The sequence below is a fragment of the Equus caballus genome, chromosome 27 (genome assembly GCF_041296265.1).
Source record: "Equus caballus isolate H_3958 breed thoroughbred chromosome 27, TB-T2T, whole genome shotgun sequence".
Taxonomy (NCBI): Eukaryota; Metazoa; Chordata; class Mammalia; order Perissodactyla; family Equidae; genus Equus; species Equus caballus.
In genome coordinates this window covers 52,001,108-52,019,432 of record NC_091710.1, presented here as the reverse complement: position 1 = coordinate 52,019,432, position 18,325 = coordinate 52,001,108, and the positions used below count along the sequence as shown (strand labels likewise).

Genomic DNA, 18,325 nt, shown 5'->3' with positions numbered 1-18,325 from the left:
CAAATTTCACCTGCAGTACGCATAAATTTGGGTGGATTTTTCTTCTTGAGGTCCTCAAAATATCCTAAGTGTCTTAGTCTTTCAGGAAGTGACCTTCCACAGCATCTGTGAGGCTGGGACTCTAAACCAGGTACCAGGCCAGATTTCTGAGAGACTTTGTAGGCGTTAGCAAAGAAGCTGGTTGTACTTGATTAAATGAACATCATTCTCAAATAAGACATTCTAAGCAAGGCCTGGTTGCATGACTGATTTTTCCGATTTTATCTTGGTAAGACAGAGAACACATTCTAAAACTATAGAAATAACTATATTGCCATGAAAAGTAAATGCACTTAGTGAAAGTTTCTGAATTTTGAGGCAATCATTGAGAATCAGATATCATTTTAAAATGTTTTATTTCAATTTACAAAAGCAGTATTTACTATATTCTTCTGAATTACAGATAACTTAAGGAGAAAGGGCTTATGTATACATTCATAAAATAGAACATTAAACCATATCGACCATATTCCAAGTTCACAAGCACTCCCAATAGCCCTCATTCATTCATTTAGTCGTGTGTAGTTAGTTCTTGTTCTGCAGGAGCTTGAGGTAGCAGTCTCAAAGCTGTCTGCTTGTCAACCACACAGAGGGCTGGGCATCCTGACTCGCCCTGAGGCTCCAGTCTGAAAGTTGTCTAAATGATGCCATTAGAAGCCTGTACTTAATAATTTATTCTTTGAAGCCTCAGTAGTTTGGATTACTCGGTACCTTCCTTTTCCATGGGTTCTGAGAAGTGCTGTGTTGAGGTCACAAACACCTGTAGCTGATTGCAAAGCCACTCAGCAAGCTTCAGAGGAAAACATAAGTATCTGTGGTTGATTAATTACTCATAATTTTCAAATGTGAAAGGGCTGATGTGAGTTCATGACGAGAGTAATGCAACTGACAAAGAGATCTGGTTGTTTTTGTGGCAAGCAAAACAAAATAATAAAATGATTACCAAAAAAAAAATGCAAAATTTCTTTAAGGTTGACAATTAAACCTATTTTCAAATAAGTCAGTAAACATTACTTCTTATTTATAAAAATAAAAAGATTTATTTATAAAAGATCAACATAATTTTTGTAGACAAATCTTGAGATATAGCATAATATTCCTGAGACACAGTAAATAAACTAAGAACATGTCAGAATGTCTATAAAATGATTCGTAAGACTGGATTAGGTCCTGGACATCTATATTTTAATAAAAATCCATAGATAAGTGTGATGAGCATCCCCAGTTGAAAGCCATTGACCTAGCAGATGCTGGATTTAAATGATAGAAGCAAGATCCTTACCAAGTTACCATTTTAAATAATAACTGAAATTATAACACTGTCTTGTTGTCTAATAGCAGCACGGTACGACTGGAACACACTAAGCAGAAGAACTCTCAAGAGAATGTTAGAGAAGCGTTTTGACCAGTGTTCTCCCTGAAAGCAAAAACATGTTATGGACAACACAGGCAATAACCAACCTCAAGGATTTTCCATAAAGCGTATGATTTCTGAAATATTTATAACATTTTACCTATTAGATTTGCAACGAGACAGGCTGAGTGGCCCTTCTGATTTCACACTTCTTCCCGCGGAACTTTACAGTAGTGACATATCTAACCTAATTATCCTAGCACCTTTCTTTTATAAGTGAAAAATAAAAGTATCATTGTGATTTCCAGGGGTCCTTTAGGAAATCTCAAAGATAGTTTTAGATGTAAACAATATCCTTAAAGTTTTATTTTTTTTGTATTTAAGATCCAGTTTGGAGAAGGCAAAAATCAAAAAAGTTATCAGGGGAGATTTGTACCGTTCATTAAGACAGGATCACATGCACTGAGCAACAGTGCCAGGTAACTTATTTAATCAAGGTGACGATGAAACATTTAAACATAAGCATACACTGTAACCTAAGTGAGCGACCTCTGTTTCCTTAAACAATCGAGGCATGGTGTAGGCAACATAAAGAGAGACACTTGTTCTGTTTTACACAGTCTTTGCTGTCTAAGCAGATCATACACAAAGTTAAGGCTAACCTTACATATTGTAGGCAAAGGCATTATCGGTAAACCATAAAAACAAGCCCATCAGTGTTGAGCACACCTTGGCTAAAATTTTAACACCTTTCGTGGCTTTCTTTAAAACTCAAGTATTAAAAACTAAAGTAAATTAAGTCAACTTTCCAAGTTTCGCTCTTAGTATGCCTTTTCTTATGCTGGGACAGACTAACACTTTCCTTAAGGATGGAGCCTGGAGTGGCCATGTGGTCACAACAAATTTAATAGTAACACTCAGATGTTATTTCGGTTAACATGAAATGTGTTCTTCATTGCTGTCTTCAAGTGCATCAGTTTCCTTGATGGTAAATATTGATAGCCGTAATCCACTTAAACAAAAGCTCCTTGGGTTCTTCAATAAGTTGCAATAGTGTGAAGCAGTCTAGAGACCGTAAAAGTGAAAATCACTGCTTTAAGACAAAATTATTCTTTTTTTTTGATAGACAAAGGCATATGCACAGTTGTATTCCTTTGTCATTATTTCTCTTAAGTGTAGTCTAAACCATTCATATTAATTATATATTTTAGCCAAAGTTACGAAATTCTATTTCACAGAAAACTGGGGAGGATAATTGAGAGATGTCCTTCACAGGCAGGCATTTTAGCAGACCAGAAAGGCTTAACATTACATCTTTCTACCCCTGTGTCTCTTTTACTCCCTTTTAAAGTTGCAAAAATAAAACACATTCATTGACATGATCCAAAGGCATAGCTTCTCTATAACATATAAAAATAAGCAAAAATACATAAAATTAGAATTATACTTAGTATGGTAATCAGTGTTTCAGTATTCTATCTTATAAATTAGAATTACCCCAAAATTTTTAATTAACTAAATTTAATATAGGACCAAAGTTTATATTACTTAATGTTAAAAGAGAATCTGAAGCATATTAAAATTTTGAAAAGTTTATTTGATCAAAAATTGACTTGAATCTGGCAGCACCAAACCAGAAATGGTTAGCAGCATCCTACTGACAGGAGCTGGGGAAAGACTTGTATAGAGATGTGGAGGCAAAGAAGGGAATTATTTGAGTGGCTATAGCTTGAGCAGTTGCCTTATTTGGGAAAGCCTCGTTGGCTGTTTGTGGTTGATTGTCCTTAGGTTTTGATTTCTTGACCTTGAGGTATTTACAGGCTCAAGATTTGGTCTGCTATGTAGGCTGCTAAGGGTTTAGAGTCACCTCAGTCTGGTGGCCTCCTTGTTTAATTGGTTTAACACTAAAGATCCTAGAAACTGTCTTCACACTGGTGTACTGTAAAACACAGTTAGTATCAATACAAAAAGTTTGTTAGAGAAATGATTCTGTTTGATTTGTCACAATTTACATTTTTTATAATCTTAAACATTATATAGGAGTAATCTTATTTTATTGGATCAGCAAACTTATTTAAGTTTAGGAAAAATAAACCCAAGTAGAATAAAATGTATGTTTGTATTATACTTAGCATGTATAATTAAGATACGACATAGTTGTTTTCATTAAACCAAAATTATTAAAGTAGTCTTAATTTCCAAACATATTAACTATGTGAATTTAAATTCTTACAACCTTTCTGAATTGGTTATAATTTCAGCCACTGGACAAGAATAAATGCAGAAATACCAAAATCAATCTAGATTTCAAAGAGCTGTTCTCCTTCCTGGTGGGTGTGAAAATCTTAATTGATTTTTGCTCAAAATGGTCAAATAAGCAAGCAAGAAAAAAAGACTAATCAACCAGGTCCTCTGTTGTCTCTTACCCAAAGGAGAATTGATCTCTATTATCCCTTAGTTAATTTATATAGAACAGCAAGTGATCAGATCACAAAACCAAATTCCCAAGCGCTTCTTCCACTAATGGAGAATAATTTATCCATTAATGAAACAAAACAAAACGTAAACTAATAGGGAGGAATATTAAAATTAGAGAAACAAAGAGTCAGCAAAGTTCTGTTGCCACTTGGCATTCATCTCCGGGAGCCAGTACAAGGTGTGCCTGTGGAGTATACTCCTCAGGTGACGAAGATTACCTACCTCTGTCAGACGAATCTATTGGCATCTCAATGGAAGACTTCCAAAAGTGTTAAAAGATGCCTTTTTTATAACTCTTTTACTAATAGAAAATGAATATGCCTTAAAGATTTTATTTAACTCATTAATTAATGATAAGACCAGAATGCTGCTTTGGCCTGTTCAAAGGAGAATCCACAGAGCAGACCCATCGATGGAGCGTTGGGAGTGCCGAAATGGCTTTGCTAATACATACAAAGCTGGCTTTTTCCCCAGTGGGAGAAAGAAGTCAATTGAACCTCCACTGGACAGATTTTGCATTTCTATAGACAAGAATTATTTGCATTACTGTCAATTTTCTATAACTAAGAGAGTTGTAAAATAGCTCAAGGACAATGCAAAACATAAACCCCATAGAAGCAGATGACTCTGAAGGGTATGTGTGCTGAACAATGCATAGGTTTCCCTTGAAGGCACCCAGTAATCTTTTGTTCTATTTAAAACTATTTCACAATTTTGCCCTCTAGCCTTGATTCTACGAGTAACTCTTTCTTATATTTGCTTTATCATATATCTATCCATTTCTCCATCCATCAACCTTCTTATTTTGTTATTCATTACTAAATTAGTTGCAGATATCAATGCATGTCCTATTTTAAGGAGCTGTCCTGATTAATCAAGAGAATTATATTAGATATATTTTCCAATTCCCAATTTATAAGATCAGATAAGTAGATATGCTTACTCTTAATAATAAGGTTGCTCTTGGGGCTGGCCTGGTGGTGCAGTGGTTAAGTTGGCACGTTCCGCTTCGGTGGCCTAGGGTTCACTGGTTCAGATCCTGGGTGCGGACATGGCACCCCTTGGCAAGCCATGCTGTGGTAGGTGTCCCACATATAAAGTGGAGGAAGATGGGCACGGATGTTAGCTCAGGGCTAATCTTTCTCAAAATAATAATAATAAGATTGCTCTTTTCATCACTGTATTTCAGGCTAGGATCCTTTGTCACACCAGCCTGAACATGGCCTATCTATCTTGGCACTCATTAACACCATACTCTAGGGGAAGCTTGTCTCTCTTAGTTTCCATAGCTGGACCGTGTAAATGAACCTTTAGTCTTCTAGATTTGTCATCTGACATCTGCATGTCAGAGGGATATGGAAGTGTGATAGTCTTTTTTTTTGGATTGTTTTCTTGCTTTCGGTATACTTTTCCTTTTTATTTAGACTTGCATTTTGGGTTTTGAGTTTCCTTATAAAAACAGTTCCTCTTCCTCAGCCTGCGATGAGAGTTACTATCAAGCCTCTGGTTGACTTAACTGGCCAAGCCTTCCTTCACTCAGATCTGAGAAGGATCCTGTCCATGGCTCTCTTTTCTTCAGTGATATGAACAGATAAGATATTGATAGAATAGGTTAATAGATTATATGAAAAAAAAAATATATATATATATGAAGTATATGTGTGTGTATACTTGTTTCCCGTTTTGCATTTATCCAATTATAATAAATGTTTAACAAATATTGTGTTGATTGCTTATTGTCTGCCAGGGACTGTTCTGGGTATTGTGGGAAAAGTAGAAAAGCAAACAGAAGTTCCTGCCCTCATGGAGTCTATATTCAATTTGTAAATGAGGGACAGAGATAGACAATAAATAAGAAAAATAAATAAAGTAGACGGTGTGGTGAATGCTAAGAAAAAACCTAAGAGAAGGGACTAGTGATAGGCTGTGTTGGGGTAGGGCTGCAGTGTTAGCCGTGTGGCCTGGAGACAGCCGCCCTGAAGGTGACTCTTGAGTAAAGACCTAAAGGAGGTAAGAGAGTGAGCCTGTGGAATTCTGAGGAAGGAACATTCTGGGGAGAAGAAGCGGCAAATGCAGAGACCCTGGGCTGAGAGTATGCTTGCCGTGTTCAAGGAAAAGTGTGGCTGAAGCAGTGTGGGTGAAAGGGAGACCAGTAGGAGGGGAGGTCAGGAAAGGAAAGGGGCATCTTGTACAAGGCCTTTCACTCAGAGTGAGATGTGGAGCCGTTGGAGCCTTGGAGAGTAGGAGTGACATAGTCTAACTTGTGTTTTAATGGTTTGGCTCTGGCTCTGTGTTGAGTGTTGATTGAAGTCTCGAGGATTTTAGCAGGGAAACCATTGAAGGGACTTTGACAGAAATTCATGTGAGATGGTGGGATGCTGGGAGTGAAGTTGATGAGAGCGGTCAGGTTCTAGGTACATCTGGAAGGTTGAGTTGATAGGGGTGTTGATGGATTAGACATGGGGTATGAGAAAAAAGTAGAGTCCAAAATGATGAAAATGCTTTTGACCTGAGCAAGAATGGAATTGCCATTCACAAGTGAAGCTGTGGAAGGAGTAGGTTTTGGAGAGAAGATCAATAGTTTAATTGTTTTCTTTCATTTTGATAAAATATATATAACATAAAATTTGCCATTTTGACTATTTTTTAGGGTATAATTCAGTGGCAGCACCCAGTGTTGTATATCCATCACCACTATCTATTTCCACTTCCAACTAAAACTCTGTACCCATTAGGCAGTAACTCCCCATTCCCCAGCCCACCCCTAACACCTGGTAACCTCTAATCTACTTTCTTTTTCTATGAATTTACCTCTTCTAGGTATTTCATATAAGTGGAACCATGCAATATTTGTCCTTTCGCATGTGGCTTATTTTACTTAGCATAATGTTTTCAAGTGTCATCCATGTTGTAGTATGTGACAACTTCAATACTTTTTATGGCTGAATAATAATATTCCATTGTATGTGTAGACCAAGTTTTTTCTATCCATTTACCTATTGATGGATGCTCAGGTTGTTTCCGCTTTTTGGCTATTGTGAATAATGATGTTATGAAAATTCTCATACAAGTATCTTAGCCCCTGTTTTCAATTCTTTTTGGTATATAACTAGGAATAAATTTACTGATTATATGGTAATTCTGTGTTTAACTTTTTGAGGAACCACCAAACTGTTTTCCACAATGGCTGCACCATTCTATATTCCAGCCAGCAGTGTACGAGCCTTCCAACTTCTCCATATCCTCATCAACATTTATTATTTTTCATGTTTTTGATTATAGCTAACCTACTACATATGAAGTGGTATCTCACTGAGGCTTTGTTTCGAATTTCTCTAATGTCTAGTTATATAGAGCTTTTCATGTGCTTATTAGCCATTTGCTTATCTTCTTTGGAGAAATGTCTATTCAAGTTATTTGCCCACTTTTAAAGTGGGTTGTTTCTTCTTTTTTTGTTGAGCTGTAGGAGTTCTTTATATATTTTGGGTATAAAACCCTTATCAGATGTATGATGGCAAATATTTTCTCCCATTCTATGAGTTATCTTTTCACTCTCTTGATAGTGTTCTTTGATGCATAAAAGTTTTTGCTTTTGATGAAGTCCAATTTATTTGTTTTTTATTTCTTGCCTGCACTTTTGGTGCCATATTTAAGGAACCATTAGCAAATCCAGTGTCATGAAGATTTTCCCCTGTGTTTTCTTCTAAGAGTTTTACAGCTTTAGCTGTTAAATTTAGGTCTTTGATGCATTTTTAGTTAATTTTTGCATATGCTATAATGTAAAGATACAACTTCATTCTTTTTGGTGTGGATATCTAGTCCTCCCAGCACGAATGGTCTTGGCGCCTTGTAAAAATTAGATCGACCACAGATGACAGGGTTTATTTCTGGGCTTTCAGCTCTCTATTTAGATTTATCCTTATGCCAGGGCCATACTGTTTTGATTATAGTAGTTTTGTAGTAAGTTTTAAGATCAGGAAGTGGGAGACCTCCAACTTTATGGTTCTGTTTCAAGAGTGTTTTGGCTATTAGGGTTCCCTTGGAATTCCATGTGAATTTTAAGATAGGTTTTTCTGTTTCTGCAGAAAGCGCATGGGACTTGATAGGGAGTGCCTTGAGTCTGCTTTGAACAGTGCTGTCGCCTTCACACCATCAAGCCCTCCAGAGCGGGGGCACTGCGTGCCTTCCCGCTTCTTTAGGTCTTCTTTAATTTCTTTCACCAATGTTTTCAAAATTTTCAGTGTACAAGTCTTGTGTCTCCTTTGTTAATTTTATTCCTAAGTATTGTATTGTTTTTGATACTATTATAAATGAAATTTTCTTAATTTCCTTTTCTGATTGTTCATTGTTAATGTATAGAAATACAACTGATTCTTATGCACTGATTTTGTATCCCGCAACTTTGCTGAATTCGTTTATTAGTTCTGACAGTTTTTCTGGGTTCCTTTGGGCGTTCTGCTCATGAGCTCATCTCATTTGTGAATAGAGATAGGTTTACTTCTTCCCTTCCAATTTGGATGTCTTTTGTTTCTTTTCTTGCCTAATTGCCTGACTAGAACAGTATTTTAGCTTTGGACATGTCAAATTTGAGATCCTTTTAGACTTCCAAATGGAGATATCAAGTAAGCAGTCGAATATTTGAGTCTGGATGTCAGGAAGTAGGTTTACGCTAGAGATACGAAATTGGGAATTGTCAGCATGTGGCTGGTATGTAAACCACAAGGCCATGTGAGAGACCACCTCGAAAGTGCGTATAGGTAAGGAAGAGAGATTGTCTGAGGGTGACGTCATGGAAAAGAACCCAGCATTGTAGAAGTCAAGAGAATTTCCTTTTCCCGTTCCACTTCATCCCTTGGTCCTAGACTTCGGGCACTTCCCGTAGATGAAACCCTACCGGCTTCTTTTGGATGGTTCCACCGAAGAAAGTGGATGCCATGGAATGGGCTTCTGTTGGATTTTACTGGGGGCTGGCCACGTCACTGGGCCTGTCATTCAAGGATGACACTGAAGAGGAGGATTAGGTTTCAGCCAGAATCTTACCCGATGCTTAGAGACTCCTACATAAAGGCCTTGTCTCCAGATCCAACCCAGGTTGCTGTGCTGCAATTGTTCCACTTGTGTCCAAAACAGATGACAGCTAATAAAGAATGTTCCTGAAGGATAAAAGTCAGGGCAGAGGTCATCTGTTAGTGGCTCCCCTGCCACCCTCTGAGTTCTTCAGTTTTTTTTTTTTGAGGAAGATTAGCCCTGAGCTAACATCTGCTGTGAATCTTCCTCTTCTTGCTGAGGAAGACTGGCCCTGAGCTAACATCCGTGCCCATCTTCTTCTACTTTATATGTGGGATGTCTACCATAGCATAGCTTGCCAAGCAGTGCCATGTCCGCACCTTGGATCCAAACGGGTGAACCCCAGGCTGCCAGAGCGGAACACGTGCACTTAACTGCTGCGCCACTGGGCCGGCCCCTTTGTTTTGTTTTTTGGGGGGTGTTTAATATGCTTTTTGGTGAGGAATATTGGCCCTGAGCTAACATCTGTTGCCAATTTTCGTCTTTTTTTTTTCTCCCCAAAGCCCCAGTACTCAGCTGTATATCCTAGTTGTAGGTCATGCCAGTTCTTCTATGTGGAACACCACCACAGCATGGCTTGATGAGCGGTGTGTAGGTCTGCGCCCAGCTTCCAAACTGTTGAAGCCCAGGCCACCAAAACACAGGACGCAAACTTAAGCACTCAGCCACAGGGCCAGCCTCCTGAGTTCTTCTTTTGAACATCTTTTTGGTTTATATTATCTCTTCATTCTCCTTCCTCTGCTTTCCCCAAGTACACCCATATGGTACACAAGTCCCTTCAGCTCCATCCTGTGTGTCCACCTGGGGTCCTTGGGATGCCTTTTTTTCCTCCTTCTCATTTGTCCATGAGGACCATTCAAGACACGAGTAAGTGTGGCGTGCTTAGTTCATGGTTATACTAAGCAATTGGTTGCATTTGAAGCATATCGTAAGAGTTGCAAAAGTATGTGAATAATGTGCATTTGCTTTTGTTTTTGAAAAAATTATAAATACACTCCCATAGAAACAACATTTGGCTGAATATATAACAAATTATTAAGCAATAGTTATTTTTGGCTGGTGGAATTACAGGGGAGTTTATATTTCTAATTATGTATGTCCAAAGCATTTAAGTTTTTTTGCCATCAGTGTGCATTTGTTATATAAGTAAAAAAATTTTAAAACTTTTATTTAAAAAAATTTACAATTCCGGTTAAAAGGAGATGCCAACACATACATAAGCAGTCCCATTATCTGTGCTTCCCTGTGCAAGGGATTAAAGAATTTGCTTGACCCATACAACAGAGGCACAAGCGTTATCACGTACATATGTCTGAGACAAGAACATAGTTGCCTAGAAGCCTTGGGAAAAATGGTTCTTAAGCCTTCAAAAAGATGCCTTTCTTACCCTTTCCTTCCTCGGAAGTCCATAAACAGGTTGGCACGTTTGGAGTTCCGCCAGCTTAACTAGTGGAACAGACTTCTGGAGGGAAACACTGTTTTGCTCTTCTGCTTCATGTCCTGTATTATTTTGGACTCGTTTAGGGATAGTATCTGAGTTTCTATCTCTTGGGCTGTTTTTTTTCCAGAAATACAAAGTTTTTTTTCTTTGATATATGCTTACGTGTTTACTTTTAAGTGATGTAACTTTTCAAAAAAAGTATTAAAGTTTATTTCTGTGGGAAAAAAATATTTTTTATATTTTTGACTGTTTTTTGTTCCTTCTCTTTTGAAATCTCTAGCCAACAAGAACATTAGTCATGACAAGCATGCCATCTGAGTAAGTACTCCTTGTTTTGATAACTTTCTGCTCAATATAAAATTTTAGGCTTTTCTTTCGTGTACTGTGATGCTGTGCTTTTGGGCAGCTCATAGATTTGTACTGTATCGCTGTTACTCTATATAATTAATATTGGAGTTAGAAGATCATTGGAAATAAAAAAAGATGGTTAAAAGACTGAACAGGTTAGCCCTGCAGGCTTTCTGTGTTGTGTAGACAGCATTAAGAGGGCTTAGGGATTTTCTGGTCCTCTTGCTTGCTTCATACCTGATGGCTCCGTGTGTCCACCACCCCCACTGCCTGAGTGTTCACTAAGTGGAGCGTCGCTGGCTGAAACATTCCCCTCAAAGGTCTCAAAGAAACACGGGTGGAAAGCTGTCTACAACTGTATTAAACCAAGCGTCTACACATTTGGTGGAAGAGTTAATAGCTTGCTGGCATGCTCTTATCATCTTCCTTAAACATTTAACACAATAAAGTACATCCAACAAAAACACAGCACTATATTTTTTGTAACAGATTTTTGAATTCCTGTTTAGAGGGGAAAACCGTCTTTTTTCTATCAATCATAGGTTTTAAGGATTTAAGACGTTCATCAAACCATTGGGATATTTCAGTGAAAAATAGGCCCCTAAAAGAGTGCACGTTTAGAACACTTTCTGTAGCAGGATCCTTTTCCTACCCATGGCATGAAGTTAAAAGGACTGATAATTCAAACACCATCATTAACTAGTGAAAAAAAGCACACTCACGATTTGCGTTAATGTCCTATGAAATATATTGGACATTCGAAATACTCTTAATACAGAAATGAATAGTCGATAGGCATATAACATTTTTAAAAGTCTATATTTTTGCTCCAAATAAAAAAACATGAATAACTATTATTTTCTCACTCAAAGATTTGAAAATCAAACTTTTCATTTAGGCCACATTCTCTTTTTATTCTTTTTCCGCACATATACTTCTTGTCTGAAGTTACTAAGACCTAGACTTTCTGATGCTGTGTTGATTAGCCATGTCCTGAAAAGACACTTGTTGTTTATTAGCAAATCCAACAAATAGCTGGCAGCTGCCAGACTTGTAATGAGGAAAATCATAAATACAGCGAAATGAAGGGTTCTGGAGAGCATTTGGCTTAGAGCTTTTCACTTCTTTTTGCTTTTGTTTTCTTTGCCTTTCCCCTCCCAACTTTAATATTTTCCCACAATTCCAATAAGCACAGATCCTCTAGTTGAAGTGGTAATGGGATGGGGCCCAGGTCTTGACCCATTCGTCTTCTCTACCCTAGGTGTCTCTAGGAATTTAAAATTGTGATGTAGTTCAAGCCTTTCGTTTTATGAGGCTTGTGACTGACAAACCCAAGTTCACTGGAGATCCATGTGGCATAAAGTGGAAGGGAGATTATTGGAGGCAGTCTGTGTAAGCATGGACAAGAGCGGCCTTTTTCCCTTTGTAATGCAATTTCTGGAGAGGAGAGAATTTTCTTTCTTTCTGTCTTTCTTTTTTTTTTAGTGAGGAAGATTGGCCCTGAGCTAACATCTGTGCCAATCTTCCTCTCTTCTGCATGTGGGATGCTACCACAGCGTGGCTTAATGAGCAGTGTGTACGTCTGCGCCCGGGATCCGAACCCTCAAATCTGGGGCTGCTGAAGCAGAGTGCACAAATTTAACTACTATGCCACCAGACTAGCCCCAAGAATTTTATTTCTTAACACGCTGTGTATTGTAGCTTAGAAAGCCCTACATACCCTTTGTATTTCACTGGGGAGTTCCAAAATTTGCTGGGAGAGAGGGAAAAGCAAGGTACAGAACTAAAGGGCTTAGAAAGGTGATCTTAAAAGGAAGAGAGGAAGGATGGAGAGTTATTTGGTGAGGAAGTTGGATAGGAAGAATATTTTAACAAAAAAGAAAGGTACTTAAGGCATTAATGAAATGACAGACCAGAAGATAAGCCATGATGAGCTATGTGAAAATAAGGAGCCTCTGCTCTAAGATTTGATCTGACGGTTTAATTAAAAAGGACTTTTTTCCCAGCTTAGTAGAAAAACTGTGTTTGACTCCCAATAAATGTTTTATTTTCAAAATAAAATAAGTGAATGAGAAGCTTTGTACTCACCATGTACAAATTGGTTAAAATAAACATAAGAAGCAAATAATTGGGGCTGGTCCAGTGGCGTAGTGGTTTAGTTCACAAGCTCTGCTTGAGTGGCCCAGGGTTCACGGGTTTGGATCTGGGGCGTAGACCTAAACACTACTCATCAAGCTATGCTGTGGCAGCATCCCACATGCAAAACAGAGGAATATTGGCACAGATGTTAGCTCAGTGACAAACTTCCTCAAGCAAAAAGAGGAAGATTGTCAACAGATGTTAGCTCAGGGCCAATCTTCTTCACCAAAAAAAAAGTAAATAGTTGCTGTGGTGGGCAGAGCACTAAGCTGGTCTCAGGAGGTCTTGTTTCTAGTGCTGACTGCAGTCCTACCCACAGGGTCTGGGGAAGCCATTTACAGCCTTGAGACCACAGTTCTCTCGGCCATTAAAATTGACAGTTGGAGTTTACAGCTAAAGTTTTTTTACTTCCCCAAATTTCAAGTCATTGACTGTAAAGAAATTAAGACATAAACACCATAGCTGAAATCAGCGTAGAATTTTAGCTTTCTAGTTTTTGAGTTTTTTATTCAATGTAATCAGCTCGATATTCATGTGCAGAAAACATATTCATTTTGTTGATTTTTTTCTTCCTATTTAATAGAAAGCAGAACATCATCATCCAGGTTCTGAACAAATTGAAGGGCTTTTCCTTTGCCCCGGAAGTGTGTGAAACGACCACTCACGTGCTCGTGGGGAAGCCTGTGCGCACGCTGAATGTGCTGCTGGGAATCGCACGCGGCTGCTGGATTCTCTCTTACGAATGGGTGAGCAGTGATGTAAGCACAATGTGTGTCTCAGTTACGTATTCTAAGACAGAAGGCATTTTGATAGATTTGGTCCTCCGAGGTGGGGACCCTAGATTCATGCCGATGCACATCCTTGTCAGTTTGCACACTTTCCTGTGAGCCGTGAATGCTGTTCTGTCCTCGAACTCTTCTCCCTCTGGCTCATCAGCCTTCAGCCACTGCTGATCCCTCAGGCACAGGAGTCCCGTGGTGAGGACGGAGAGCAGGAGAAGGAGCCGCCTTCCAGATAAAGACCTCTCGGCCCCTGGCAGAAGCAGGGTCAGAGCAGACTTGGAATGAAAACACAGAATGCATGTTCTCACAGTCCAGTGCACTTTCTTCTGTGTTTGACCAAGAAATAGTGTGACCTATGTTAGCGATGGTTTAAAAAGCCAAAAGAATTCAGCGATTGTTTTTACAGATGGATTTACTTAGGATGAAACATGTTCATTTAATCCCATTTGGATATGTTTTATCTTACCCATATCTATCTGTAACATTACTTGCCCTTATTTCTGTGCATTAAAGGTAGTTTTTTGGGGGAAAAAAACATCATTTTCATTATTCATAAAAATTTAATTTGTTTCTTGTTCTTTCTATTTTTACTTCAATCGTCAACCGGTGTTCACCCTGAAACATTGCTGTCTGATGAGAGTGGCGTCATTTGTTACTTGTGTTAGTTTGTGTCTGCTAAGTATCCACCTTCCTTCCTCCTCCCACTAAGAATGTATTATATTAATACCGTGTTAATTTAAACCAGTGGAATTATAATTTGCAAGCAAACTACAGATGTGTTTTTAAGAACCACTGTGGTCTTTCCCGTGTCATAATTTAGCCCTGAAGCTCCCTGATACAAGAGATTTAAGACATTAGTGCTTAAAGTCATGAAGTGGAAAAGGTAGAAATTCCCTAACAAAGTAGTATTTGCATTGGTGGCAGTTGGGGAGTACTTTACCTAATTATCTATTGGTACTAATCCACATTGATTTGTATGAAATATCACTTATAACTCTAGCTTCCACGAATGACTACCCTGTTTTCTTTCCGTCCAATGTACAATGTCTCTGTATCTTCATCAGTCAGCTCTTCCTTCCCTCGTGCCTCAGAGGAAAAAATGTTCTTTATCTGTCACGAAGATACACATCTGTACTTGATTCTGTATCCAACCTATTCTTCTGGGACTTTGAGCAGACCAGAGAGGTCAGACATGAGACTCAGCATTCGCTGCCGCCCTTTGTAAGGACCGACTCCCTGGATGCCTCCATGTGTTTGCTCAGTGTACTGCCAGTATTCTCCCACTAATCGTGTGTAGAAACAGAACCGGAGGCAAATCTAGCTCATAGTCACTGTATGTGGGAGTCACCATGATCTGTGAGAAAGGCAGGAAGTAAAACCTGTCATTTAACAACCTTCTGGTGCTCAGACAGCACTGCCCACCTGGGCCTTCTGCCTGGAGGGAGGAACCTGGGCCATTCAGTCACATAAGTGAATGAATGATGTACAAGTGCAATAAGGCAAGAAAACGACATACAAGGCATTTAGGTTGGAGAGGAAGAAATGAAACTATCTCTGTTCGTAGACATGATTGTCCATGCAGGTAATCACAAGAAATCTACAAAAAGCTCCTAGAACTAATAAGTGAGTTCGGCAAATTGTCAGCCTACAAGGATACAACATGGAAATATTTAAGTATAAATCTAGCATAAAAATAGGTGCAGGATCTGTAGGCTGAAAACTACAAAACACTGATTTAAAAAAATCGAAGAACTAAATAAATGGAGAGACATACTGTGTTCATGAGTTGGAAGACTCCATGTGGTTAAAATGTCACTCCTCCCCAAAATGACCTGTAGATTTCACACATCACCAATCAAAATCTCAGGATGATTCTTTGAAGATATGGGCAAGCTGATTCTAAAATGTATGTATAGGGAAAAAGGAACTAGCATAACTAAAACCATTTTGAAAAAGAAGCGCAAGGTTGGAGGACTAACACTGCCTGATTTTAAGGCGTCCTTTGAAGCTGCGGTAATCAAGACAACGTGGTATCAGTGGAAGGACAGACGTAATGGAACGGAACGGACAGTCCAGAAATAGAGCCGCACAGATATGGCCCACTGGTTTTCACAAAGCTGCAGAGGCAATTCAGCAGAGAAAGGTCAGTCTTTCCAACAAACGGTGCTGGAGCAATTGGACATCTATGTGCAAAAAAAATGAACCTACCTCACCCTGCATACAGAAACTACCTCAAAACGGATCAGAGACTAACAGGCACAATGACAAAACTCTTAAAGGTAAACATAGGAGAAGAGTCTTCATGCCTTGGTTTAGGTAGAGTTCTTAGATACAACACCAAAAGCATGATGTGTAAGAGAAAAAAATTAATAAATTAGACATTATCAAAATTGAGAATTTTTACTCTGTGAAGAACATTATAAAGAGACCAGGAGAAAATATTTGCAAATCTCATCTGACAAAGAACTTACATCCAAAAATAAGAAAACAAACAACCCAAACAAAAATTGGCAAAAAAAAAAAATTTTGAACACTTTATCAAAGATATACAGATGGCAAATAAGTACATGAAAACCTGCTCAACGTCACTTAAAACCATAATGAGACACCACTGCGTAGCTAGCAGAACGGCTAAACTATGAAATACGTTGACAGTCCTCTAGCAGGGATGCAGAGCATCTGGATTCTCACACACTGCTGGTGGGAATGGAGACGGTCCAACCACCCTGAGAAACGGCTTGGCAGTTTCACATGAAGTTAAATGTACACTTGCCATCTCACCCAGCAACCCCGGTCCTCAGTCATTTGTTTGGAGAGATGAAAGCTTATGCTCACACAAAAATCTGTACAGCAATGTCGTAGCAGCTTTGCTTGTAATCGCCCAAACCTGGAAACACGAATGTCCCTCAGTGGGTGAATGGATAAACAAACAGGTCCACTCCTCCAATGGAGCACTGCTCAGTGGTGAAGAGCAATGAGGAGACGTGCCACAACGTGGATGAACGTGGATGAATCCCTCTTGCACTGTGGGCTGACTGCCCGTGAGCCAGCTGGCCTCAGGGTAGGACTGTCCTCGGCTCCCTTAGGAGGACTGCCCCAAGCTCCACTTCCTCCAGATGCGCCACCTTCTCCCCACAGGACCCCAGGCCTCCAGGTGTTGGGCTGTTGGCCTTCCCAGGCAGTTCCTATAAAGTCAGCACTCCAGGTGCAGACTGTGAGGCGCCAGACTGCCACAATAAGGGAAAATCCCTAAGGCAGAAACAGTGTGTTTGAGGAACAGCAAGAAAGCTGATGGAGGAAGCCAAGAGAAAAAGAAGTAGATGAGACTAGAGAGCCAGATGGCGAAGGGAGCTGTGGCCGTGTCAAGTGTTTGGATTCTATTCTTTGTGTCGCGATAAACCGTGGGAAGCTTTCTATCAGGGGAGCAGGATGATCTGACTTGTGATTTTCAAAGGACGGTGGCTCACTATGGGGAGGCAGGAATGGCATCAGGGACCTGTTCTCAGGCTGTTGAGGTCAGCATTCAAGTGGGAGAAAACGGCAGCTTGGATTGGTGGCAGGAGGAGTGGAGGTGGCAAGTGGGGAGCAAGTGGCAGGAAGAGTGGAGTTGACAGGAGGGGAGGAGGTGGCAGAAGGAGTGGAGGTGGCAGGAGAGAAGGTGGCAGGAGGGGGAGGAGCTAGCAGGAGGGGAGGAGGTAGCAGGAGGAGTGGAGGTGGCAGAAGGAGTGGAGGTGGCAGGGGGGGAGGTGGCAGGTGGAGTGGAGATGGCAGGAGGACTGGAAGTGGCAGGAGGGGAGGAGGAGTGGAGGTGTCAGGAGGAGTAGAGGTGGCAGGGGGAGAGGTGGCAGGAGGGGGGGCAGGTGCCAGGAGGGGGGAGGTGTCAAGAGGAGTGGAGGTGTCAGGAGGGGAGGAGGTGGCAGGAGGAGTGGAGGTGGCAGGACGCTCTCCAATTTGGATAACATTGTGAGGGTCGAGTTCAAAGATTTTCTCATAGATGGGCTGGAGGTTGTGAGGGGAAACAGAGTTAGGGATAATTCTGAGTTTATTGACTTGAACAACTGCATAGTAGTTGGTAAGAAGATGATGATTTGTCAAAGACCCGTAATGATTTCAGAGTGATACTCTACAGCAGGGTTCCCTTTCCTCCTACCCACAAAGACAGATGTCATGAAGCCTGTAAGAGACACCAGTGCTGTGACAAGCCAAGGAGCACAAAGGATTGCCGGCAGCCACCAGAAGCTGGAGAGAGGCCGGGCCAGATTCTCCCTCCGTGCCTCCAAAGGAACCAGCCCTGCCAACAACGTGTTTCAGAACTGCTGGGCTGCAGAGCTGGCATGTTGATTGTAAACAAAAAGAAAGACAGTTGAGAAACAGACATTAAGAAAAAATTAAAGAAGAAATGCTTACAAAAAGAATAAAATAGATTGCCTCAGTTCTCCAACCATCCCGAAGCTGTTCATGTTCTTTCGTGGCGTGGGGCTCCCTGGGCCATGCTGGCCGGGAGCTCAGCCAACCTGCAGGGGGAGGACCAGCTGTGCGGACCTCCAGGACGAGAGAGGAGGCGAGACTGAGGGAGCTGAGGCCTGAAAGCCGCCCTCGGGGTTTTAGCTCTAGCAAGACAACGCTAATGTATTTTATATACCAGTATAGTGATTTTAAGTAGTGGTAAAGCAGCTG

The 18,325-nt window shown here is 40.1% G+C and overlaps 1 protein-coding gene across 15 annotated transcripts in view; it reads left to right on the top strand.

The window, feature by feature from the left end:
* MCPH1 (microcephalin 1) overlaps positions 1-18,325 on the top strand; it is a 234,027-nt gene that overhangs the window by 74,301 nt on the left and 141,401 nt on the right. For 9 of the 15 annotated variants that reach the window (XM_070253456.1, XM_070253458.1, XM_070253454.1 and 6 more), the window contains exons 10-11: positions 10,660-10,697; positions 13,450-13,612. In XM_070253456.1, the coding sequence (XP_070109557.1) occupies positions 10,660-10,697; positions 13,450-13,612 (201 nt within the window). Of the gene's footprint in view, positions 1-10,659; positions 10,698-13,449; positions 13,625-18,325 lie in introns of all 15 variants that reach the window. The other 6 variants (XM_070253457.1, XM_023630485.2, XM_070253447.1 and 3 more) reach the window with 1 other exon arrangement.